The sequence below is a fragment of the Mercenaria mercenaria genome, chromosome 2 (genome assembly GCF_021730395.1).
Source record: "Mercenaria mercenaria strain notata chromosome 2, MADL_Memer_1, whole genome shotgun sequence".
NCBI classification, from domain to species: Eukaryota; Metazoa; Mollusca; class Bivalvia; order Venerida; family Veneridae; genus Mercenaria; species Mercenaria mercenaria.
Genome location: NC_069362.1, coordinates 101,212,896 through 101,239,048, shown reverse-complemented (window position 1 = coordinate 101,239,048; position 26,153 = coordinate 101,212,896). Strand labels below are relative to the sequence as shown.

General features: G+C 33.7%; 2 protein-coding genes across 2 annotated transcripts; one reads left to right on the top strand and one right to left on the bottom strand.

Moving 5' to 3' along the window:
* Positions 1 to 7,107: 7,107 nt before the first annotated feature.
* On the bottom strand, positions 7,108 to 10,183 carry LOC123564732 (vesicle-associated membrane protein 8-like). The gene is made up of 4 exons (XM_053527529.1): positions 10,136 to 10,183; positions 9,747 to 9,848; positions 9,155 to 9,317; positions 7,108 to 7,262 (listed from the first exon to the last, which is right to left on the bottom strand). The coding sequence occupies exons 1-4, from the start codon at positions 10,181 to 10,183 to the stop codon at positions 7,108 to 7,110; spliced, it is 468 nt and encodes a 155-aa protein (XP_053383504.1).
* Positions 10,184 to 11,930: 1,747 nt separating this feature from the next.
* Positions 11,931 to 16,095, top strand: LOC123564711 (uncharacterized). Its single transcript, XM_045358473.2, has 3 exons — positions 11,931 to 12,069; positions 13,796 to 13,960; positions 14,320 to 16,095. The coding sequence occupies exons 1-3, from the start codon at positions 12,006 to 12,008 to the stop codon at positions 14,532 to 14,534; spliced, it is 444 nt and encodes a 147-aa protein (XP_045214408.2). The 5' UTR covers positions 11,931 to 12,005; the 3' UTR covers positions 14,535 to 16,095.
* The last annotated feature ends 10,058 nt before the right edge of the window (positions 16,096 to 26,153 follow it).

The following is a 26,153-nucleotide window of genomic DNA, read 5'->3' as shown; positions in this document are numbered from 1 at the left end:
CTATGTAAACCTTGGGACCCCCAAGGCGGGTCTCTTTTCATCCCAGGGGCTTAATTTGAACAACCTTCATAGAGGACCATTAGATGATGTCACATGTCAAATATCAAGGCTCTACGCCTTGTGGTTGTGGACAAGAAGATTTTTGAAGTTTTTCCTTTCTATACGGAATTCAATTGTTTGAAAAATTTGAAAGGGGGCCACCCAAGGATGATATTCCTAAATTGAGCAGTCAGAAAAGCTCACCATTTTTAGATCCTGTTTTTAGCTGTTGCAGCCCCAACAGGTGTCAAGCAGACTATTTTAACTAATTTTAGAGAGGAAGTTTGGTAAGATCCATCAGTAGGATCATGAGAACTGGTTTAAAAGGTTGTCTACTTTTAAGCTCTGGTGGCTCCTAAAAGGGGCCAACCATAACCATTTGAATTAATTTGAGACAGGATTGGTGAAGATCCACCAAAAGATTCAGAAGGAAAAGTTGTTGAAAGGTTTTTTCTATTTTTTTTTGCTCTGGCAGCCCCTGTATTAAAGTAGCCAAGTGTAACACTAGAGCAAACTTGAGGGATGACCATACAAAGATACTACAGATCAAATCTGATGAAGATCTATCAATTGGTTCATGTGAAAAGTTATTTATAGATTTTTCTTTCTCTTTTCGGTTCTGGTGGCCCCTTAGTGTCCAAGCAGAACCATTTAAACAAAGTTAAGACAGTACTTCACAAGGATGCTACAGCCCAAGCTTGGTGATGATCCATCAAATGGTTCATGAGAAGAAATTGCAAAAACAATTTTTTCTATTTTTAGCTTTTTGGTAAAATCATTGGAACAAATTTGAGAGAGGACCTTACAAGGATGCTACAGACCAAGTTTAGTGATTATCCATGATAAGGTTCAAAAGAAGATGTTTAAGTAAAAATGTGGATGCAGGACGATGGAAAATCAATGATAGATGACGGAAGCCAGGCCATCCACCTTTACTACTAGCTCACCCTGAACAAAATTCATGTGAGCTAAAGACAAAAAAAGAAAGGTTATCTTTTGTTTTTTTAATAAGATTTATTGAAACAGTTTCATTAACAATACCAAAATAATCATGTAAAAATCAAGTAAATACCAGCACAATCAAAAAGATGTATTTCCAACACACGTCATTAAAATAAAGCTTCTGACACAGAACATGTTTAATTAATGTAACTGAGTTTTTTTTTTTATTATCATCCTTATTTTCATTATTATTCATTATTTAAACATGAGGGTCATTGACCCTAAAAAGCGCTCACCTGTGTACAAGGCTTCAAGTGTGTTTTTACAAGGACAGAGTTAGGTTTCTTCTATGTTAGCCTATATTATATACATGACACACACACTTTTGAACCTAGGGTAATAATTTGAACAATTATGGTAGACATTACAATCACATGCCAAATATCCAGGCTCTAGCTATTATTGATTCAGAGAAGAAAAGTGACCACGCCCCCTGGCAGCCATGTTTTTTGACGAATCAGAATAATTTGAATAATCTTGGTAGAGGGTCACTCAAGAATCATTTGTGTAAAATTATTTTAAAATCGGGCAAGCAGTTTCATACAAGAAGATTTTTTTAAGTTTCCACTATATACATATAGGGAAAAGTGACCACGCCCTCTAGTGGCCATGTTTACTGATGAATTGGTATTATTTGAATAATCTTGGTAGAGGGTGACATAAGGACCATTTGTGTGAAATTATTTCAAAATCGGACCATCGGTTTAGGAGATGTCGTTTGAAGATTTTTCTATTTTTAGCTCTGGCAGCCCCTATGTGCAACCAAGCGGAACTATTTGAACAAACCTAGGTAGAGGACCACCCAAGGAACATCCATGCCAAGTTTCATCAAAATCCATTCAGTGGTTATGGAGATGTTGTTTGAACAGAAATGTTGACGACGCCAGACACAGCGTGATCACAATAGCTCACCATGAGCACTTTGTGCTCAGGTGAGCTAAAAATGGTAAATCACATTAAAGCGACATTTTTCAATTATTGTAGCATTCCGCTAAGAGATTTATTTAAGAGGCTCATAGCACAGAGCCAAATTCCAACCAAAATAAAATTGCTGATTCTTTTTTTTATATTTTTTCATAAATGTGAAAATACACTTGAGAAAAAGTCAAACGGCAACACTGTTCATTCTTGCAATTTGTAGGCAAATATTTTGATATACATTTATCATTATTCATTAAATCCTATCAAATATGGTGGTTTCTATTGTGATATTTGAAGCATGACGTTTGTAACACGTGCAAATGGAGCTTGTGTTGTAATTCATTTTAATACATACATCTATAGCATGTATTTTTATACCTGAACATCATGTTGAATTTATTAATCATATTTAACAGTGTCAAAACTTTTCAGGATGATTGAATTTCTGTATATTCTAATAAAATTCATCTGTATATGAATTTCACCAGTGGTACGGGTAGTTACATGAATTACAGAACAAGCTTCATGTGTACATAAAACAAAGGTCGTGCATCAAGTATCACAAGAAAACAGAAGCTGCATTTTCAATTTTCTTGAGTGTGCGTGAAATGCTGTGTATTTTGTCTGATATCAGTTTGCAACAATTTTCATCTAAAATTTTGATTTATTATACAGTTAGCTGTGTCTACATTTTTTATATAAAACTTGAAACAGAAATAAAATATTGCATCTGTTTATGGCTATAATAAGGACAAGAGGGCACTGAAAGCCCTGTATCACTCACCTGACACAGTTTTTATCTACTCTGGCTTAGATTTAGTCATAGCTTCTATTCCGTCTAAACAGCTGATCGCATGTATTGACTGAGGCCCGATAGGGGTAGCCGAATTCAGAGCTTTATGTATAGATCTAAAAGTGACCCAGTTACAAAATTATCCTACAATTCAAACAGACAAATATTCAGACTCAGTCTCATTAAGATATGGTAGAAAATGTGGCTTCTTGTGTTCTATGATTTGATCTAGTAACCTAGTTTTGAAATAGATAATCCAGTTTCAAACTGGACCCAGATTTCATAGAGACAAATATTCTGACAAGCCAGATAGAAAATGTGTCCTCTTGTGTTAACATGACTTTTTCCCTACATTTTACCTAGTGACCTAGTTTTTGACTTTTGAGCTTGACCTAGATTTTAGAGACAAGCATAATCTGACAAAGTTTTATGAAGATCAAGTAGAAAATGTGGCTCGAGTGTTAACAATGTTTTCCTATTAATTGACCTAGAGACCTGCGTATGCAGATGACCTGGCTGAACTCATCTGAGATTTTATTGAGGTCAAAATTCTGACTAAATTTCATGAAGATTGGGGCCAATATTGTGACCTCTAGAGTTTTAACAGTAAAACAGTTGATGACGGACAACATGTTGCTCGACAGGTGACGGACACAGGACAATCACAATACTTCACTTTCAGCAATATCTATCAGGAAAGTAAAAGGGTAAAAATAAACCTGTTTAAAAAGAAATACAGTAATTTTACTTTTAAAATATTCAAATGAAAGTGTGATTTGCCCACGGCTCCATCTTTTGGCCCTAACACTGTATTCTCAAAGAAAAACCATTAAATAAAGGTTATATTATTGTTATCATAAATTGTAAGAATGCTTTTGGTGGTCCAAATAGTTTTTGGGAAAGTATGGATAGGTTTGGCAGGTTCCGTCTCTAATCCCCAGCACACTTTGAAATCACTCCTATGTCAGTGCCTCAGATGACAACACCCTCAAGAGCTTAATAAATGTAAGTTTTAACACCAAATCAACAAAGTTTAAACTCCAATTGTATTTTTTTATCAGTTTTGAATTAAATTTGTACACAAGTCTGGGCCTATAGTGCCTATGCAGAGGTATGCCAGTGCTCTCTTGTGGCTTGTATTACGGTTTCTACAGGAGGAATAACAATGCTTTATAAGCACAATGTATAGATCTACAATATGTTTCAATATACTCCTAAAGCTTATGGCTAAACATCTACTCTATCTAATTATGGCATCCAATAAAAGTTTTGTAACAATACCTATAATTTGTTATGAATATAAACATGAACATGAATTAAGCATATATAACAGAGTATTTTAACAAGCTATTTGGCAAAAAACTAATGATAACATATGACAAAGCACATGTTCAGAAATAATACTTCTAAATACATGTAATCATCACTTTTTGTCTTCCTGGTCTATTTCAGGACAACTTTATCGTCCTCCAATTCTTACTTCTTCAATATTCATATTAGGTTTACAGTAGGACTCCGCTAATGAGACCATCTATGGTTCTTTTAAAAAGTCTTAATTAGCGGGGTTCTACTATACCTTAATGCAGGCAAATGTGACAGCAAAAATGCAAGTTTATATCTTAATTGTATATAATTTTTATATGTGAAGACAAAGAAATAACACGACAGTTACTGATTGTTAACATTTTGAGCATTTAGGTTCAAGTGAGCCATTCCCTACTATAACAATACACTTCAAAGGTGCTGTGTCCTTACAAATATTTGCATATAAAAGGGAGTTAAAGTGCCAAATATTGGCCTAGGAAATATATCAGTAGCCATACCCACAATAATATGTCATTCAGTTTACACCCTAACACTTTTTCTTAAAGACCTGCTCCAGTCCTACCTTTTAACCTTAAATTGTCACTGAAAAAGCATGAAAATCCTGACTATGAACAGTGACGCCTGTCAAAATAGAGTCTATTTTATATAAAATTCGAAATAAAATACCTGTGGTTTTGTGTGCTAAAGTGTGACGCGTGGCCGTTAACTGTTACCCATTGTAATCATGGGTTGCATACACACAATAGAATTTGAATAGCCGTGGAGCAGAGCTTTAAGGAAGACCCATTGCTAGCGTTAACAGAACTTGTGGGTCAACCATTTTGCCTAATATATGTACAAATGATGTAATTATCTATTAATATATATGTATATATTAGAAATAAAATATGTTTAAACTAACAACTTTTCCTTCTTATAGTTTTCCATATATTCATCACAAGCAATAATTTAGCAGATGATCACTAGATATATGTTAACAAAATGGTCCCATTCTTTAACATCATATTTATTTATTTGGGTTTTAAGGTGCACCAACACAGTATAGGTTATATGGCACCAAACAGGACTACAAATTTTGGTTTCACATCTCATTTACATCGAAATAAAAACATGAGGTATGGAATCAAAATTTGCATACCTGCTGGAATCACAGAGTTACAGCAAAACCAAGTGCCAAGACCCTATTAGTCTCCTTTTAGGATCATGCAAGGGTAAGGCATAGGTTCCAATTCTTTTCATACACAGATCGTCCCAGAACCACATGGGGCTTTTTAACATCAGCATGAAATGTGATATACAGGTTTTTCATAAATCTATCGATCGGGTGATTTTCACGCAGGCTTTATTTAACAATTTCATACCTAGCAGCCTTGCTCACAGCGTAAAGAATTCACGAAACGTGAATGTTTGTATTTTGGGACATAATGCAGATTAACAGTCACAAATATTTCGAATATACAAGGAATCTTTTTCATTGATATTAGGGAACATAAAACTATTGTGAATATTTTCCAACTTACAGTATATGTTGTTACAATTTTGTATGTTCATATTGCTTATATACATGCAATCAAAGATGTTTGTTCAATAATACAGTTTAAAGTTTCATTTGACATTATATTATTTCATGCTTGTATTTACATTTCAATATTGAACATAATCATTTGATATTTAGAAAAAGTGTGGTTTTACAGAAAATGTTTGAAATGACATCTTTTTTCGAAAACTTTGACACTTGCTCACGTTAACGCAATTGTCCAGACTCAACTCAAGCCAGATATTTGAGAGAAAAAATCTACAGAATGTATCCCTGTACCAATTAATTGACTGAAATCTTTATTTAGAATAGGCAAAAGGAGATGGTTGTAATTAGCAAAATAGAAAGTCATTATGTGCATATACCATAGTGTTTTAGTTGTTGTTGGGTCTAACGTCATGCCAACACAATTATAGATTATATGGCAACTTTTTGGCTTTTTGTTGTGGAGGATGACCCCTCCATGACTTCGTAACCAAGATAGGAGCAGGGCTCTACTTTAACTCTGTGGTACACTTGCCCAAAGGACAACTGCAACTATTTTTTTACTTGCTCGAACCCAGTTTTTGGTTGCCCAAAAGAAACATGGCGATGTGATGAGATATTACAATGCAGAATGGCAACAAAAATAGTAGTACATGATTTTATGAGAAGCATTTCTTGGGATCTTTCATATATATTTTCACATGCACAATTGGCAAATAAGTATGATTTTTGCCAGCCTGCACTCCACTTTTACCTGCCCTGGGCAATAGGGCAATCTTTAAAGTTGAGTCCTGTGGGAGACAACAATATTTTTACAAATCTGTATTTCTAATGAATTTCTGCAAAATATATAAATTCAATGCAAATCTTTGAAAAATATGATACCATACTTCATATACTCATATCATTCCTTAGGCTGAGCATGCTTATAAAATTTATACTTCTGCTAAAATAACTCTAATTTGCTTGAGCAACAAGGATAGAAAACTAAAATTTTAAAGGAATATCTCCACTAAAAGTATAACAAGTGAAAATAAGTTAGTGTAAATGATCAAATGTTAATGTTAAAAAAAAAAGATACTTCACTAAAATTGGACTTATATAATCACCTTTATGTGCTGTATGTCATTTCTTAAAAATATCCATATGTCGAATAAAGCATATACAGGTATATCATAACTGGCATGGTATATTCTGCAACATGCCTATACTTATTAGCTGCCACAAAAAAAAGAACATAAAATGCTTGTCATATTTTGGTCGATCATTTGCTCATATGAAGTGTGCTTTTACAACCATTTCTATTGGGTAGTAAAAACTATATTCTAACAAATAAAATGAAAATATCAAAACCATATTAAAATTGCACTGACTTGAACACAATGCATTTAAGTAACAAATTAAATTTGAAAATGTTTTAAAATAGAAATAAAACTAAATTCAAAATTATGAAGATTTCGTAGTTGATGGTGGTAAAGCCGTTGTTTTAGCACTACTATCGTCACTATTTTTTCAAGACACCAGAACCAAACACAATGGTAGCACTATTCCCATAAAAACAGCAAACCCCTACAAGGCCGACTATAATCTTCATCTTTAAGTTTTTTCCACCAGATTTCTTCTTGGATCTTTGTTGCTGTTTCTTTGAAATGTTGCCGACTGAAAAGCAATTGATTTTTGTTTTTTAGTATCACTGACATAATTTTTGTCATAATTATAGCAGGTTTTCAGCTATGAATGCTGTCCTATGATCACTATGACCAGAATCTTTTACTGCCCCAAAAAATACGAAAGGGTCTACTGACCACAAATAATCATCCTATATATATTCAGTCTCGAGCCCAGTGTAACCTTGACCTTTGACACACTGGCCCCAAAACATTAGGGGCCACCTACAGATCACTGGAAATCATCATAATTTTATGAAATTTGATGCGTGTAGGCCAATGCATTCTTTAGTTATCGAGAAGAAACCATTTTCAGTTTCAAGGTCATTGTGACCTTCGCCTTTATCCTAATGTCCAAACAAGAGGGTCACTGACCCTAAAGCGGCTTCAAGTGCATTTTGCATAACATAATGGTACAAGTACAGAGTTAGGTTTCCTCTATGTTAGCCTATATTGTATACATGTCACACAATTTTTTAAGTTTCCACTATATACATATAGGGAAAAGTAACCACGCCCTCTGGCGGCCATGTTTTTTAACAAATCAAAATAATCAGGGGGTCAAAAAAAAGGGGGATTTTTTTGTTTTAAAAATTTTTTTTTTAAAATTGGGCGGGGAAAGTTTCCCCAAAAAGGAAGTTTTTTTTAAATTTTTTTCCCCCCTTTTAAAAACGAAATGGGGAAAAAAAAGGGCCAGGGCTTTCCTTTGGCCCCCCAATTTTTTTAGACGAATCGGAAAAAATTTTGAAAAATTTTTAGAAAGGGGGGTTTTCCACCACAAGGAACCTTTTTGGTGTAAAAATTTACAAAAAATGGGGGAAAAGCAGTTTTACCCCAAAAAAGGATTTTTAAAGTTTTCCATATAAAAACCCATTGGGGAAAAGAAAACCACCCCCCCCCGGGGCGGCCTTTTTTTTTTTGGGACGAATCAAAGTGGGGAGGGAAATCCCCCGGGGGGGAACCATTAAATTAAAAAATTTTTTTTTAAAATCAGGGGGGCTTTTTTCAAAAAAGGGGAAGGGATTTTTTAAAATTTTTTCCCCACCATTTTACTTTATGGGGAAAAAGGGGGACCATTTCCCCCTGGGGGGGCCATTGTTTTTTTGGGGGGGAAGGGGAAAAAAATATGAAAAAATTCTTGGTAGGGGGGGCCCCAACAAAAAAAAAAACCCATTTGTTTTTTAAAAATTTTTTTTAAAATGGGGGGCCTTTAGTTTCCCAACAAAAAGGGGGAAGATTTTTTAAATTTCCCCCTTATATAAATAGGGGAAAAAAAAACCCCGGGGGGGCCCCCTGGGGGGGGCCAGGGTTTTTTTGGACGAATTGGGGGAAAAAAATTTGCAAAAAACCCTTTGGGTTTAAGAGGGAAAAATCCTTAAAAGGGGACCATTTTGGGGTAAAAAAATTCCCTTAAAAAAAATGGGGACCATGGGTTTAGGAGGGGGAATTTTCTTTTTAAAAATTTTTTTTCTTTTTTTTGCTCGGGTTTGGGCCCCTTGGTCCCAACCCAAAGGGCGGGAACCTTTTTTAACAATTTTTGGTAGGGGGACCACCCAAGGAACATTCAGGTCAAGTTTCATCTAAAATTCCTTTCAGTGGTTTTTGGGAGGAGATGTTGTTTAAACACATTTGTTGACCTAATTTGTCCTATAAAGTTTGAATATTTTAGGTCTAAACATTTTCTAGTTATTGAATGTCTACCAACTGACAAGCAAAACAATATACCCTCTTTTTCTTCGAAAGGGAGGCATAAATAGTATCACAGCCTAAGAGTCAGCTATAAACTATTTAGATTTACAGAAATTATAAGAATGTATAGTCTGAAGACAGCACACCTAGTGTGCTCCTCACTCCACTCCCTGCTTTTATGAGCACAAAAAATACCTACTGCAGCTTCAAGCTCATCTGTTTTGTCCATGAGATCATCTAACCTCTCTCCACGCTGGATGACAGCCTCTATGTTCTGTGACATCACACCTTGAACCTCTTTTACTTGACCTTGTAAAACTGTTAGGTTATCTGTTGCATTTTTCTTGGAATATTTGTCCTGCAATTTATATTAAATTGTTACAGACTTTTTATGTAGATTTAATGATGTTTTACATTTTCAAAGATACCAGTAGTCAGTCAATAACTAGATTTCTTACCAGTAATTTAGCATGTTCTAAACAACAACAAAACTTGAAAATCCGAGGAGAATAAATGACTTCATATATACATAACTGATTCTGGTCTAGAAGAGATTACCAATTTAGTTCACTCAACAAATAATGCACAAAATGCCCACAATGATGAGGTCAAAAGCTGGAACCTCAGGTGAGGTATATGTTCTTTGTGAAAGCTGATTGAACATTATTTGCAGCTGTCATTCATCCTTTATCTTTAGATTCGTGTGGGGAAGTTGTCAGTTACTTGTGGAATACTGAAAGGAATTAAGAAAGTGAATATTGTGAACAGATTTCTATGTATAACTCACCATCTGTTTGGAGATGACAGGGTTAAACTGAGAGTCAAATTCATGAGTCCTGGCTGTGACAGCTTGCTCGGCAAAGTTCTGATTGTGAAACTGGTCTTTTATCTAAAACAAAGAATAACTGTTTGCCTTCATCTGCATTTACACATCTATAAATACATATCACAGAGTTTTCTTGCAGAGAAGATACAAATATGTGCGATCATGTGCCTGGGACAGGTATTCCTTTTTTCCTTAGCGGAAAACCTTTTCTAAAATAGTGTGCACTTATGTGATGTCACACAGTATACATCAAAAACTATACATGACATCACAAACTAAATATTTCATATAAAGCCAAGAAATTGTCATTAGTATCTTTTTTGTACATGATAGGCAAGAAAAAATCTTACACATCTACTTGTGAATGACAGCTGTTTTCCCAACCCTCTGGACAGCATGGATAAAACCCTTGTTTACACTGTCTTTCAGCTAGGGAAAACCCTATCTTATACAAACAGGAATCTAAGATCCTGATAATCTCAGTACAAAGTGCTGTAACTTGTCTAATAAAGAAGCAGAAAGTAATGTTTCAAGGTGCCATACTGTAAATACAATGTTCTGTCTGTATATAATCATATAGGTCAGAGCAAGATTTGAGCTAAATTAGTCAATGAAATCTGTGATCCAAGATTGTACATAAGAAGTCAGAGAATGCAAAGTTGCCACTGGTTAATTTGAAGGCTGGTCCCAGATTTCAGAGCTGTCAGTGACTCAGACAGCAGCTGTCTGAGAAAGACTCAAATAAAAAAAAAGAAGAATGTACAAATAAACGAATGAAAAGAAAATCTTCATGCTCACTGACATCAAGTAGTTTATATCATATGTCATGCAAAAACTCCTTAATATTTTATAAAAATATATCTGCTTTTACATCAATGTAATACTGCCAGTAAAAAAACATTTTTAAAATGATTTGCGCACTCTTTTTCAAAAGAGTGCTTCAGAAATGATGTAAATGTTTTAAAAAGACTAGAATACAATGGTATTCCCCAGTTTTTTGTTTGTTGTTGTTGTTGTTGTTGTTTGGTTAAATAAGTCTTATAGAAATACTCTCGTGGCGCTAAATTTGCGTGAATATTACTGGATACTTTATCCAATCATAAAATTTTGAAACTATAACAATAAATTATGCTTGGCATGCCTGGAGACTAGGGCTGAATGAAACACGGGGCATGTATAGATGTGCGGTGTCTGTTAATAGTATACGATGGTGTGATAGATTATAACTAGTTTTTGTATTTATAGTTTAAACATTTATTCCCAAAATCAAATACATACATAAATACATGATCAACATTTAACTGTACTGTATATAATATTAATGGAAGACCAGTCTTCGAAATGACAAACCTGTATTCGAAGTGGTTTACTTACATGTAATGAGAATCTGCAAAAGTCGATCAAGGTATAAAAGATTCACATATTAAAATTGACAATATTTCCAACAGTCTGTTACTTTTCCAGTTCTCTATTCTCCATTTCGCTGACTAGTTAACGTCGTATTTTCATTAGAGCGCCTGAAAAGCGCAAAATGATGTATTTGGCAGGGTTTTTTTGTTGTTTTTTTTTCAAAGCCGCGTTTTTATGTGAATTATAACGGAACAGCATTATAGACAGGTGCGTTTTATTTATTAACTCGAAATTTCGAAACACTAACTCGAATTTCGACTTAGTTACTCGAAATTTTGAGTTACGTCACTCGAAATTTCGAGTTACTATTTCGAAATTAACTCGAAATTGCGACTTACTTAGGCCTACTCGAAATTTCGGGTTACTAACCGTGACTCGTACAATGGCCTACAGCAAATTAATATGTTTACTTTATTCCGTGTACTCTGAAGCTTTAATTTAAATTTATGTTAGAATGTGAATCACTGACGATAACGCCTGTTTTAAGGAAAGTGATCAATCACGAGATGGACCAGGCGTAAAGCACCCATGCACGGCACTCTTATCCCAATTTAAGTATTTTTTAGTTGGAGATGCGGGAGCTCGAATTCACGAGCCCTGCTTTCGTAGACAAACGTTACCTCTGGAATACTGCCACTGATAGTTAAAATGTATACACCTTCAAGTGCCTCTCAATAAGCGCATGCGTATAGCACTAAAATACCAGATTAAACAACTTACCTGTACACCGGTCACGTGACAGGTTAATTGGTCTTGTATGCAAATGAATACAGGTGTGCAGCGCCACCAAGGTAAACGACATCCGCCAAAATGGCGAAGTTAAAAACAACATTCCTAGCAGTTTTGCTAGGCGTTCTCCTGTATATTAGGAAAGGTGTGTATGCATTTGGTCTGTTTGAACCGAAGAAGACGAACTCTAAATAAAGTTTCAACAGGTGTAATAAAACGATCTGTACCGTTTTCTGTAGTTTTCAGTCGCTCATTTCTGAGTCATACATTTCCGCTTTTGGTCTATCAATAATATCTAGGTACTATGTATATGTATGCTATCATCCAGTTTCCGATTGACACCGCTTCTTGCTTTATAGCACACAGTTTCTTACTGCTATATCAACATGTATATATTTTAAGTTGAACCAACACCTGTACCTGTTAAAATTACTTTTCCAGGGGAGGTAATTGAAGTTTGTGCTACAGTGTGCTGATAACTTTATTTACCTAGTCAACAACCATTTTCCTTGATAATCATGTATTCTGTCAACTAGCTAACATAATAAACATAGAATTTTTATTCAATTTTAATTTACTGTGAAGTTGTTCTATTAGGAAAAAGCCCCAAAAACTTAATTTTTACCTGTGTAATTATGGAAACAAAAACAACATTCTTATAAAAAATGTATACATTAATATTGTCATGTAATTTGTTAACTTCAAATGCAACACTATTGTACAAAGATTTAAAATTATTAACATCAAACAAGCAGTTTTAGTTTTTATGATAATTGTATTAATATTGCATTAATTTTTCAAGATCAGTATAATTATTACTGTAACAATATCTTTAAAAAAATCAAGTGGCTCAAAAGGCGTAATATATCAGGTACTAATATATTCAAAATTAACAATTAAATTATTGTATACATTTGCAAATTGTCACCAGATTCTAATAGTGCTGTACCTCTAAAAGAGAGATTTAATATATAATTTTGTTAGTCTTGATAACATTTAAATTGCTTTAAAGACACAGGATATAAATACTGACAGTTATATGCCTAAACTTATATCATAATTATGATTGTTATGCCTTTGTAAAGAACTTGCTCTGTGTCCATTGAACTTAGAGTGGTCAAGTGTGAACACTGACTACCAAACCAGGGGTAGTGACTTTGAGACAAAACAAAAATCTCTAACAATAGGATGAAAGTCCCAGGTATGGTTGCTTTACACCATAATTATTAATGAAGCTTCTGGAATTGGAGCATCTTCTGTATCTTGTATGCATACTATTCTCCAGATCTAAAAAATACTACAGTTGTCTGGAGGTGTTGCCCATATATGGGTTACTGATGGAATTACAATAGACAGTAATCAAGAATGCACTAAATTCATTTAAAGAAAATAAAGTGAAATTAATTTGCACAAAACGCAGTCCGTGCAAACAGATGTTTGAATTCCTTCTTTACAGCTAGAAATTAGGGAAATAAGCATAAAACATTTTGATAATTAAATTTTCTTAAAATATTGAAATTTGTAGACAGAGCAAAAATATTCCATTCAGGCAACCATTACATATTTTCTGTTAAAATTATTATGTTTTGCCAGGGTAGAAGGGTGAGTTTTGACTAAGTATTTTTTCAAATGGGGGTATTTTTACCAAGCCTGTAGGTATTTGTCTTAAATTGCTTTGACACATTTTAGTCTTATTATGTAGACATTACGAAAAGTTTTGACAGGTGATGTCTTGTTTCTAAATAACGGTTGGACAGACTCAAACAGTATCTGTCTACCATCAAATAAATTAGGCTAACAATTTCTGTGATGCTTAGTTAATTGTATTTGCAATACCCGGATCTGTGCTAAACTTGTATCTTGTTTTACAGGCTATGCAATTCAATGTTACCAGTGTGACAGTAATGAGAACCCAGATCTGTGTCCCCAGGAAACCCCGTTTGACAAATCCATCAATGCTATGGTTGACTGTAACAGTTTCGAAGCCAATACACCTGGACAGTTCTGTGTGAAGATCTATCAGGAAAGCCCTGGGTGTAAGTGATATTATGTTGGAAAGTTTATCCAGGCTTAATCCATTTAGTAGTTAGCTTTAACATTTGGTCCTGTATTTAAAAGTTTTCACTTGAGCTCAGTATCAAGGTTTTACTGTTGAAGAAACATCTGTTTTAAATGGTAAAACCTTTCTAAATGATACCTCTTAAATAGCACACACCTGTATAAAAACATTTTACTTCCCATTGGACAGAATTCTCAGTAAATTAAACTCCCAAGAGCAACAACCTCTGTACAACAAACACAATTAGTTTTCCTAATGGTGTTTGCTCTGGTGAGGTGTCACTGTAATTATATAATGTATTTCAAAATTAAAATTGACAATTTTTCTCTGTTACAGTTGGCGCCTGGATAAAGATAACTCGTCGATGTGCGTCAAGAACAGATCAGGGCGTGGCCTGGGGCTGCAGGTGGTCCTGGGATAATGTGGGCGTGTTTAAGAACACTTGTTACTGTGAAAGTGACGGCTGTAATGGATCGTCAGGAACGTCTGTCAATATTGTTCTTGCATCAGTTCTTGCTGCTCTGGGTGTGATCATGAAGCAGTTCTTGTGATAAAATATGACTGTGAAAGCGAAACTTGTATGTTTGAAGTATATTCCTTGCCTTGCTATTCAGACTGCATTCCAGAGAAAAATCTCAACGAAGGTTGTAATATTAATATCAGTAATATTTTCGATATTATATTTTTACTGTTTGACTGTACAAGTAAATGGGAAGCATTTGATTGTAAAACGATGTATTTACATCACCCAAAATTTGTTCAGATTCCAGCAGACAAAAAAACATGAACCTAACATATGAATAATATTAACTTTATTATTTTTTACGTATAGTATGAAAAGTAGCGAAAATGTCAACATAGCATTTAACATTATTATTTTATCATGTCTGCTTCAAGATAACTATGGTCTAATTTTATACTGGTATAGGCTGCTTATATCCTGACATAGAATCAGATAAGAATTCTTCCACTGGCAGAAAAATATCAAATTTTTGAGTAAAAATTTGGCTAGCACCTAATATGTCAGCCTTTTTAGGCAACACATGTATTGACTGTTTTCTGAAAATCACTTTTCTACAAGAAAGAACAGTAACAAAGTACATAATTGTTTTCAAAGATGAATTTTTGAATGGAGAGTTTAGTAACATCCTGTATATAGTAACATATGAATTTTCTTATTCATATATAAGTTGTTTTAAACAACTATCAAGTGTTCATCAGGGAATATACATTTTTGTCACTTGATTTTAATGTTCTTGATTGGATATTTAATTCTGCTTGATCTATGCAAGAAACGTAGTGTAAGATAATGAATGAGTTTCGAAGTTTGAGTTAATGTTGCTTCATTTTGAATGGTTATGAAAGTTGTGGTTGATGGCTTATGTGGTATGTGGCATTTATTACTGAATACCAATGAAGAAAATATTCATGAGCTGAGCATTACTGCATTCTACCATGAAAATATAACTGTTTTTTTTTCTGTTAGTGGTAAATGCTTATGGTAGGTCAGATTTGAAAATATAGCTATAACTAATCCATTGATTGAGTCAACTAAAATAGAATAAAATTTTTGCATTAACAAATTTCTTATAATTACAGCAAAATATGCAGAAAAACTAACTGTATATAACTAAATATATGACCTACATCTGACCTGGGATTATCATAATCAGTAATTGTAATCAGCCGTAATTATTACACATTTGTCAAGTAATCAGAATGTAATTACTTTTAATGAATTTGATTACCAAGTATAATTCCAGTGCTAGGAATGCAGTAAACGTTGGCTACTGGATGTGTATGAATGAGTGTATATGAAATGATGTTTAATAAACAAATTACTGTCGGTTAATCCGCCAATATATCAAAACATATCAAATCTGTACATATCTGTAACAGTATGTAAATATTTTGTATGATATATATTTTTATAAATAGTGCAGGACAAACACCGTACATGATTGTATATATACACAGATTTTTTTCAATTTGTATATAGTTTTTAAGGGACATGTCTGCAGATTTATGTTCAAACATTTTCGAAATTTAAAATGCTTTCATAAATAAGTAGTTTCAGTAAAAGGTAAATATACACCGAGTCTAAAAAACAAACATGTAGTTGGTAAATATGCAGAAAAACTCTCAATATTTTATAGTCATGCATTTTAAATTTGATATAAAATACAAGAAGTTCAGTTGTAACTTGTATTAGATTAATAAAAAGTCAACTTAAATAATGCTGATTCATCATAATATCTGTTGAAATATGTTTTAAAATAGAAAATGAAATTCATGTTCCTATACAGGCATGCACCTATCATTATTGTCTTTAATTATCAACATTGTATGAATTTATTTTAGATGCAATGAATTCCATTAAGCAATTTGCTTTAGAAATTTATTTATAAGCATTTTACATTCCAAGACCTTTATATCTTTGGCCTATTTTAGTAAAGTCAGTTTTCATAATATTGAGAATGACATTTCTAAAAAAAATGTATAAATGTCCTTTTATTAGATGATTATTATGTTATCAAATAGTGGAAGGGAGTTTGTTTATTTACTTTTGAAGAAAGCGATATCTGTAAAGATTTTTTTCCATATGCTTGTGTAGCTAAGTGTCATACAATATGGCTTTATATTAAATTTTTGCTTTGTTTATACATTTAAGACGCAAATTTAATAAAAAGATATCAGCACTATTTTTGACACATTATTGTCGTGAACGTTTATTCCTAAAGGCCTATTATAAATATGATTTAAGTCCAATTTATGAAGTAATTTCACACAAATGGTCCTTATGTCACCCTCTACCAAGAATATTCAAATTTTACCGATTCGTCAAAAAAAGTGGCCGCCAGGGGGCATGGTCACTTTTCCATATATGTATTTAGTGGAAACTTTAAAAATCTTCTTGTGTGAAACTACTGGCCAGATTTTAAAATAATTTAACACAAGATTGTTCAAATTATTCTGATTTGTCAAAAACATGGCCGCCAGGGGACATGTTCACTTTTCCCTATATGTATATCGTGGAAATTTAAAAAATCTTCTTGTTTGAAATTGCTGCCCTGATTTTAAAATAATTTATAACAAATGGTCCTTGTGATACCCTCTACCAAGATTGTTCAAATTATTTTGATTTGTCAAAAAACATGGCCGCCAGAGGGCGTGGTTACTTTTCCCTATATGTATATAGTGGAAACTTTAAAAATCTTCTTGTGTGAAACTGCTTGCCCGATTTTAGAATAATTTTACACAAATGGTCCTTGTGTGACCCTCTACCAAGATTATTCAAATTATTCCGATTCGTCAAAAAACATGGCTGCCAGGAGGCATGGTCACTTTTCCCTATAAAATCTTCTTTTGTGAAACTGCTGCCCTGATTTTAAAATAATTTTACACAAATGGTCCTTCTGTGACCCCCTGATTATTTTGATTTGTTAAAAAACATGGCCGCCAGAGGGCATGGTTACTTTTCCCTATATGTATATAGTGGAAACTTTAAAACTCGTGTGACATGTATATAATATAGGCTAACATAGAAGAAACCTAACTCTGTACTTGTACCATTACGTTATACAAATGCACTTGAAGCCTTGTACAGGTGAGCGCTTTAGGGTCAATGACCCTCTTGTTTGGACATTAGGATAAAGGCCAAGGTCGCAATGACTTTGAAACTGAAAATGGTTTCTTCTCGATAACTAATGAATGCATTGGCCTACATGCATCAAATTTCATAAAACTATGATGATTTCCAGTGATCAGTAGGTGGCCCCTAATGTTTTGGGTCAGTGGGTCAAAGGTCAAGGTTACACTGGGCTCGAGACTGAAAATATATAGGATGATTATTTGTGGTCAGTAGATGACCCTTTCGTATTTTTGGGGCAGTAAAAGATTCAGGTCATAGTGATCATAGGACAGCATTCATAGCTGAAAACCTGCTATAATTATGACAAAAATTATGTCAGTGATACTAAAAAACAGAAATCAAATGCTTTTCAGTCGGCAACATTTCAAAGAACAGCAACAAAGATCAAGAAGAAATACTGGTGGAAGAACTTAAAGATGAAGATTATAGTCGGCCTTGTAGTGTTTGCTGTTATACTGGGAATAGTGCTAGCCATTGTGTTTGGTTCTGGCGCCTTGAATAAAAGTGACGATAGTAGTTCTAAAACAACGGCTTTACCACCATCAACTACGAAATCTTCATAATTTTGAATTTAGTTTTATTTCTGTTTTAAATCATTTTCACATTTTAATTTGTTATTTAAATGCATTGTGTTCAAATCAGTGCAATTTCAATCTGGTTTTTCATATTTTTATTTTATTTGTTAGAACATAGTTTTTACAACCCAATAGAAATGGTTGTAAAAGCACACACTTCATATGAGCAAATGATCAACCTAAATATGACAGGCATTTTATATTCTCGTTTTTTTGTGGCAGCTAATAAGTATAGGCATGTGGTGGAATATACCGTATCAGTTAAATATACCTGTATTTGCTTTATTCTACATATGGGTATTTTTAAGAAATTACATACAGCACATAAAGGGGATTAATCAGATTTTGGTGAGGTGATGTATCATTTTTAACATTAACATTTGATCAGTTACACTTACTTATGTTCCCTTGTTTAAGACAGTTTTCTATCCTTGTTGCTCAAACAAAATAGAGTTATTTTAGCTGAAGTATAAATTTTATAAACAAACTCAGCCAAACGAATGACATGAGTATATGAAGTACGGTACCATATTTGTCAAAGATTTGCATTGTCATTTATATATTTTGCAGAAATTAATTAGAAATACAGATTTGTAAAAACATTGTTACCTCCCACAGGGCTCAACTTCGAAGACTCCCCTTTTGCCCGGGGCAGGTAGAAGTGGAGTGCAGGCAGGCAAAAAAATCAAACTCAGTTGCCCAACGTGCAAGTGAAATATGAGAAAAGTCCCAAGAAATACTTCTCAGAAAATCATGTACAACTGTTTTTGTTGCTATACTTCATTGTAACATCTCATTACATCACCATGTTTCCTTGGGCAACCAAAAATTGGGTTGGGCAAGTTAATAAATAGTTGAAGTTGCCCTGTGGACAAGTGTACCACAGAGTTAAAGACATACCGTGCTCCTGTCTTGCTTACATAATCAAGGAGGGGTCTTCCTCCACCACAAAAAGTCAAAAAGTTGCCATATAACCTATAATTGTGTTGGCATGACGTTAAATCCTACTCGACTTGAAACACTTTGGTATGCTTGTAATGACATGCTATTCTACTAATTACAACCATCTCCTTTTGCCTATTCTAAATAAAGATTTCAGTCAATTAATTTGTACAGGAATACATTCTGTAGATTCTCACTCTCAAATATCCTGCTTAGATAGAAGTCTAGAAATTTGTAATAAGGTGAGAGAGTGTCAAAATTTGTTGAAAAAGATGTCATTTGGAACATTTTCTTTAAAACCACACTTCCTAAATATGAAATAATTATGCCCAATATTGAAAGGCCAATATAAACATGTTCTATGTCAAATGAAACTTCAAACTGTGTATGATAAACATGTTTGATTACATTTAGAAAGCAAAAATATGTTTATTACATTTTTCAGTAAATTTTCAAAATATTAGAGTGAAATATATCTGGTATTTTCACAGTGAAAAATATCAAATATGTGTATTTTTTCACTGGTAAGTAACTATAAAATGTGTAAATTTAGTCAAAATGAAATAAAAAGAAAATTCATTAGTTTTACTTGTAAAATCAAAATATCTTCCACTCATGCCACTCGTGAAATATTGCGTCTGGTGTTCTTTTGTAAAAGATATTTCAATCTTACACTGAAACAAACAAAATAATATTAATGTTCTTTATATAAGCAATATAAACATACAAAATTGTAACATCATATACTGTAGCTTGGATAATAGTCACAATAGTTTGCTGTTCGCTAATGGTTTCTCTAATTGCAATAGGCTTTGAAAGCGAACAGCATGGATCCTGACCAGACTGCGCGGATGCGCAGACTGGTCTGGATCCATGCTGGTCGCAAATGCACTATGTTGGTTTTCTCATGGTAGGACTCAATTATAGCGTGATTATTCACTAGGTTTCTGTGAATAATTCTTGCTTGTGATGAATGTATGGAAAACTAATAAGGAAAAGTGTTAGTTTAAGCATATTTTATTGCCAGTATATACATACATAAATAGACATTTACATCATTTGTACATATATTAGGAAAAAGGGTTGATCTACAAGTCCTCTCAACGCTTGAAGCAATCTTCCCAAAGAAAAAGTGTTAGGGTGTAAACTGAATGACATAGTATTGTGGCTATGGCTACTGATATATTTCCTAGACCAATATTTGGCACTTTAACTCCATTCTATGTGCAAATATTTGTAAGAGCGCAGCACCCTTGAAGTGTATTGTTACTTATAGTAGGGAATGACTCGCTTGAACCTAACCTGTACGAAAAAGTACGCCCATACTTTAGGCGGAAACCGCCTAGAAAAATAAAGTGGTTTCCATCTTATGTTGCTATTAAGCGTAATATCAGCCTAAGGGAGAATAGGGCCCGAAATATGCAAATTTTTTCCTGTTAGTAAGGCGGAAACCGCCTAAATTGGCGTAAAAATGTTTAAGCAGGAAACAATTCCGTCTAAGGATATTTTTTGCTTAAGCGGAAAATATACACAGAAAAGCTTGACTGGAATAAAATCCGCCTTACGTAAAGCATAAAAAATTACCCTTAGTATTTATCTTGAGCATGAATTTAAGCTTTTCACATTTCACTAGATTCATTTTGCTTTGCCAAATACAATTTATTAATAAGACAGCTTCAATTTTACAGATATATCAGCTATGGCTTAATGACAAAATTATTGAAGCAAATGCACATCTTGAAAACAATACTGACTAATATCATGAATATTTCTTCAAAAATTTAAGAAAAGTAACCTTCACTAAATTAGCATGGACATGTCATGAACTACTGATTATTACTGAAATTATCATTACTGTTTGGTGCCAGTGCCATACTATTGTGATAAAATGTCTATAATTATGGCAATAATTACGATACTAAAACAATAACAATTAAATACTCACTTAGACTTGAAATCTTATTTAAATTGTTTGCTACCTTGTAAATGCTATGCATTATACTTCTGATTCAATGTAAGTAATTAACAGATAATGATTTTGTTAAAACAGAAAAGATGTTAATTAAATCCTCAACACATCTTGCTATTTCTAAAGGTTTACAGAAGTAAATTTATTAAATTCTAACTTACAACTAGGCGGAATTTTTAGAATAATCCATGTCTGCCTAAAGTCCGCCTTTGAATATCCATTTTTAGCAAGATTATGCCCTTAATACGCCTAGATTCAGGACGGATTCCACCTTATTTTTTCATACAGGAAATGCTCAAAGTGTTGACAAATATTAACTGTTGTTTTCTTACTTAGACCACAATAATTTATTATATACAATTAACTTACAAACTTGCATTCTCCCATTTTACATCACATTTGTCACATTTGCCTGCATTAAGGGGCGTTGAATTCTTCATGTGGCTTACGGAAGGTCGGTGGTTATACCCAGGTACCCATGATGAAATAATGCCCAAATGGGCACCTGGGGTCTTCCTCCACCATCAAAGCTGGAAAGTCACCATATGACCTAAACTGTGTCGGTGTGACGTTAAACCCAACAAAAACAAAAACAGGAAGGCAAGTCAAAATAATAATTTAGAAATATTATTTTTGAACATGCACTGTTTCATATGTTATTACAACTTTACGCCAAATAGCTTGTTAAAATACTCTGTTATATATGTTTAATTCATGTTCATGTTTATATTCATAACAAAATATTATAACTGTTACAAAACACTTTTATTGGATGCCATAATCATATAGAGTAGATGTTTAGTCATTAGCTTTAGGACTATATTTAAACATATTGTAGATCTATACAGTCATTGTGCATACAAAGCATTCATTTTTGTTGAAACCATAATACAAGCCACAAGAGAGCACTGGCATACCTATGCATAGGCACTGTAGGCCCAGACTTGTGTTAACATTTTATTTAAAACTGATAAAAAATACAATTAGAGTTTAAACTTTGTTGATTTGGTGTTAAATTTTGCTGGAAAATGCTACTACACACATTCAAAGCTCACATTTATAAAGCTCGAGTACGTTGTTATCTGAGGTGCTGACATAGGAGTGATTTTAGTGTGCTGGGGATTGGAGAGTGGGGCTGGGAACCTGCCAAACATATCCATACTTTCCCAAAAAACACAGCTAACTGTATAATAAATCAAAATTTTAGATGAAAATTGTTGCAAACTGATATCAGACAAAATACACAGCTTTTCACGCACACGTACTCAAGAAAATTGAAAATGCAGCATCTGTTTTCTTGTGATACTTGATGCACGACCTTTGTTTTATGTACACATGAAGCATGTTCTGTAATTCATGTAACTACCCATACCCCTGGTGAAACTCATATACAGAGGAATTTTATTAGAATATACAGAAATTCAATCATCCAGAAAAGTTTTTAACACTGTTAAATATGATTAATAGATTTAACATGATGTTCAGTTATAAAAATACATGCTATAGATTATGTATTAAAATGAATTACAACACAAGCTCCGTTTGCACTTGTTACAAAGGTCATGCTTCAAATATCACAAAAGAAACTACCATATTTGATAGGATTTAATGAATAATGATAAATGTATATCAGAATATTTGCCTACAAATTGCAAGAATGAACAGTGTTGCCTTTTGACTTTTTCTCAAGTGTATCTTCACATTTATGAAAAAATATAAAAAAAAAGAATAAAGCAATTTTATTCTGGTCGGAATTTGGCTCTGTGCTATGGGCCTCTTAAATAAATCTCTTAGCAAAATACTACAAAAATTGAAAAATGTTGCTTTAATGTGATTTACTATTTTTTAAATAATGAATAATAATGAAAATAAGGATGGTAATAAAAAAAAACTCACTCGGTTACATTAACCCTTACCATGCTAAATTTTTAGAATGAACTTGTCCATCTTATAATTTGGAAAGTACCATTAACTTTTAAAAGGGGTGCTTACCAAAAGATACTGACTGAATGGCAAACCGTGCAGATCATGATCAGACTGCATGGATGTGCAGGCTGATCATGATCTACACTGGTCACAAAAGCAGAAGCAGTCGTGTCTAGCATAATAAGGGTTAATTAAACATGTTCTGTGTCAGAAGCTTTATTTAAATGACATGTGTATTGGAAATTTTGATTGTGCTGGTATTTACTTGATTTTTACATGATTATTTTGGTATTGTTAATGAAACTGTTTCAATAAATCTTACTAAAAAAACAAAATAAACTTTCTTTTTTTTGTCTTTAGATCACATGAATATTGTTCAGGGTGAGCTAGTAGTAAAGGTGGAAGGCCTGGCTTCATCTATCATCGATTTTCCATCGTCCTGCATCCACATTTTTACATAAACATCTTCTTATGAATCTTATCATGATGGATAATCACTAAACTTGGTCTGTAGCATCCTTGTAAGGTCCTCTCTCAAATTTGTTCCAATGATTTTACCAAAGAGCTAAAAATAGAAAAAGTTGTTTTTGTAATTTCTTCTCATGAACCATTTAATGGATCATCACCAAGCTTGGCCTGTAGCATCCTTGTGAAGTACTGTCTTAAATTTATTTAAATGATTCTGCTTGGACACTAAGGGGCCACCAGAACTGAAATAGAAAGAAAAATCTATGAATAACTTTTCACATGAACCAGTTGATGGATCTTCAGATTTGGTCTGTAGTATCCTTGTATGGTCATCCCTCAAGTTTGCTCAAGTGTTACACTTGGCTCCTTTAATGCAGGGGCTGCCAGAGCCAAAATAAATAGAAAAACTTTTAAACAACTTTTCCTTGTGAATCTTTTGTTGGATCTTCACCAATCCTGTCTCAAATTTATTCAAATGGTTATGGTTGGCCTCTTTTAGGAGCCACCAGAGCTTAAAAGAAGACAACGTTTTAAACCGATTCTCATGATCGTACTGATGGATCTTACCAAACTTCCTCCCTAAAATTAGTTAAAATAGTTTGTTTGACACCTGTTGGGGGCTGCAACAGCTAAAAACAGGAGCTAAAAATGGTGAGCTTTTCTGACTGTACAGTTTCTGTCGTGTGTCGTGTGTCTGTCAACATTTTCTAAAAAAACACACCAGACTTCACAGAAATATCATCCTTGGGTGGCCCCCTTTCAAATTTTTCAAACAATTGAATTCCGTATAGAAAGGAAAAACTTCAAAAATCTTCTTGTCCACAACCACAAGGTGTAGAGCCTTGATATTTGACATGTGACATCATCTAATGGTCCTCTATGAAGGTTGTTCAAATTGAGCCCCTGGATGAAAAGAGACCCCGCCTTGGGGGTCCCAAATTTTACATAGACTTATATAGGATTTTTATTTTAAAAACTTCTTGTCTGAAACCACATGACCTAGGCCTTTGATATTTGGTATGAAACATTGCCTTGTGGTCCTCTACCAAGATTTTTCAAATTGTTACCCTTGGGTGAAAAGAGGCACTGCCCCAGGGGATTTCAAGTTTTACAAAGACTTGCATATGAAAAATCTTTAAAAAATCTTCTTGTCTGAAACAGCAAGACCTAGGCTTTTGATATTTGGTATGCTGTATTGCCATGTGGTCCTCTACCAAAATTATCCAAATTATGCCCCTGAGATGAAAAGAGGCCCCATCCAGGGGGTTCCAAATTTTACATAGACATATAGGAAAAAGCTTAAAAAATCTTTTTGTCTAAAACGGCAAGGCATAGGTTTTTGATATTTTGGTATGTTGCATTGCCTAATGTTCCTCTACCAAAATGGCTCAAATTATGCCTCTGGGGTGAAAAGAGTCTATGCCCTTGGGGGTCTCAAGTTTAACATAGACTTATATAGGAAAAAACTTTTAAAACTCTTCTTGTCTGAAAGTTTAAGGCCTAGGCCTTTGATATTTGTTATGTAGCATTGCCTAGTTGATCTCTAACAAGATTGTTCAAATTATGCCCCTTGGGTGAAAAGTGGCGCTACCTTGGGGTCACTTGTTATATGAGTTATATAGTAAAAATACTTAAAAAAATTATAAGATCATATTTCCTAGACTATTTAATTATAATTACCTGATGACCCCAAGTGATTAGGGGTCACCTGACTGTGACCTTGACCTATTGGTTACTGACCTAATTTCTTGTTTTTAAGCTCAGGTGAGTTTTTGTGATCACTTGATGTCCGGCGTCTGTCGTCTCTCTGTCAACATTTAGCTTGTGTATGCGATAGAGGCTGTATTTTTCAACTGATCTTTATGAAATTTTGTCAGAATGATAACCTTGATAAAATCTAGGCCAAGTTTGAAAATGGGTCATCTGGGGTCAAAAACTAGCTCACTAGGTCAAATCAAAGAAAAACCTTGTGTATGCAGTAGAGGCTGTATTTTTCAATTGATCTTCATGAATTTTGGTCAGAATGATTGCCTTGATGAAATCTAGGTCAAGTTCGAATATGGGTCATTTGGGGTCAAAAACTAGGTCACTGTGTCAAATTAAAAAAATACTTATTTATACTCAAGATTTTTTGAAGGCCAAGTACGAAAATGGGTCAGCTAGGGTCAAAATCTAGGTCACTAGGTCAAATCAAAGAAAAACCTTGCGTATGCGATAAAAGCTGTATTTTTCAATCGATCTTCATGAATTTTGGTCAGAATGATTGCCTTGATAAAATCTAGATCAAGTTCGAATATGGATTATCTTGGGTCAAAAACTAGGTCACTAGGTCATATCAAAGAAAAAGCTTGTGTATGCAACAGGGACTGCATTTTAGACTGAATTTTCATGAAATTTGATCAGAATGTTTGTCTGGATAAAATCTAGGTCAAGTTTGAATGTGGGTCATCTGGGGTCAAAAACTAGGTCACCCGGTCAAATTAAAGAAAAACCTTGTGTAGGCAATAGGGGCTGCATTTTACACTGGATATTCATAAAATTTAGTCAAAATGATATTGCCTTGATGAAATCTAGGAGGAGTTTGAATATGAGTCATCTGTGGTCAAAAACTAGGTCACTAGGTCAAATCAAAGAAAAA

Bases quoted from the DNA above. Each gene is read 5' to 3' on its own strand.
- LOC123564732 (XM_053527529.1), bottom strand. From the start codon at position 10,183: ATGCTGTCCAGAGGGTTGGGAAAACAGCTGTCATTCACAAGTAGATGT. The intron at 9,318-9,746 runs GTGAGTTATACA...TATAAATTGCAG, and splicing joins CTGTCATCTCCAAACAGATG to GACAAATATTCCAAGAAAAA. The intron at 7,263-9,154 runs GTATTTTTTGTG...ATTGCTTTTCAG, and splicing joins TGAGCTTGAAGCTGCAGTAG to TCGGCAACATTTCAAAGAAA.
- LOC123564711 (XM_045358473.2), top strand. From the start codon at position 12,006: ATGGCGAAGTTAAAAACAACATTCCTAGCAGTTTTGCTAGGCGTTCTC. The intron at 12,070-13,795 runs GTGTGTATGCAT...CTTGTTTTACAG, and splicing joins TCTCCTGTATATTAGGAAAG to GCTATGCAATTCAATGTTAC. The intron at 13,961-14,319 runs GTAAGTGATATT...TCTCTGTTACAG, and splicing joins CTATCAGGAAAGCCCTGGGT to TTGGCGCCTGGATAAAGATA.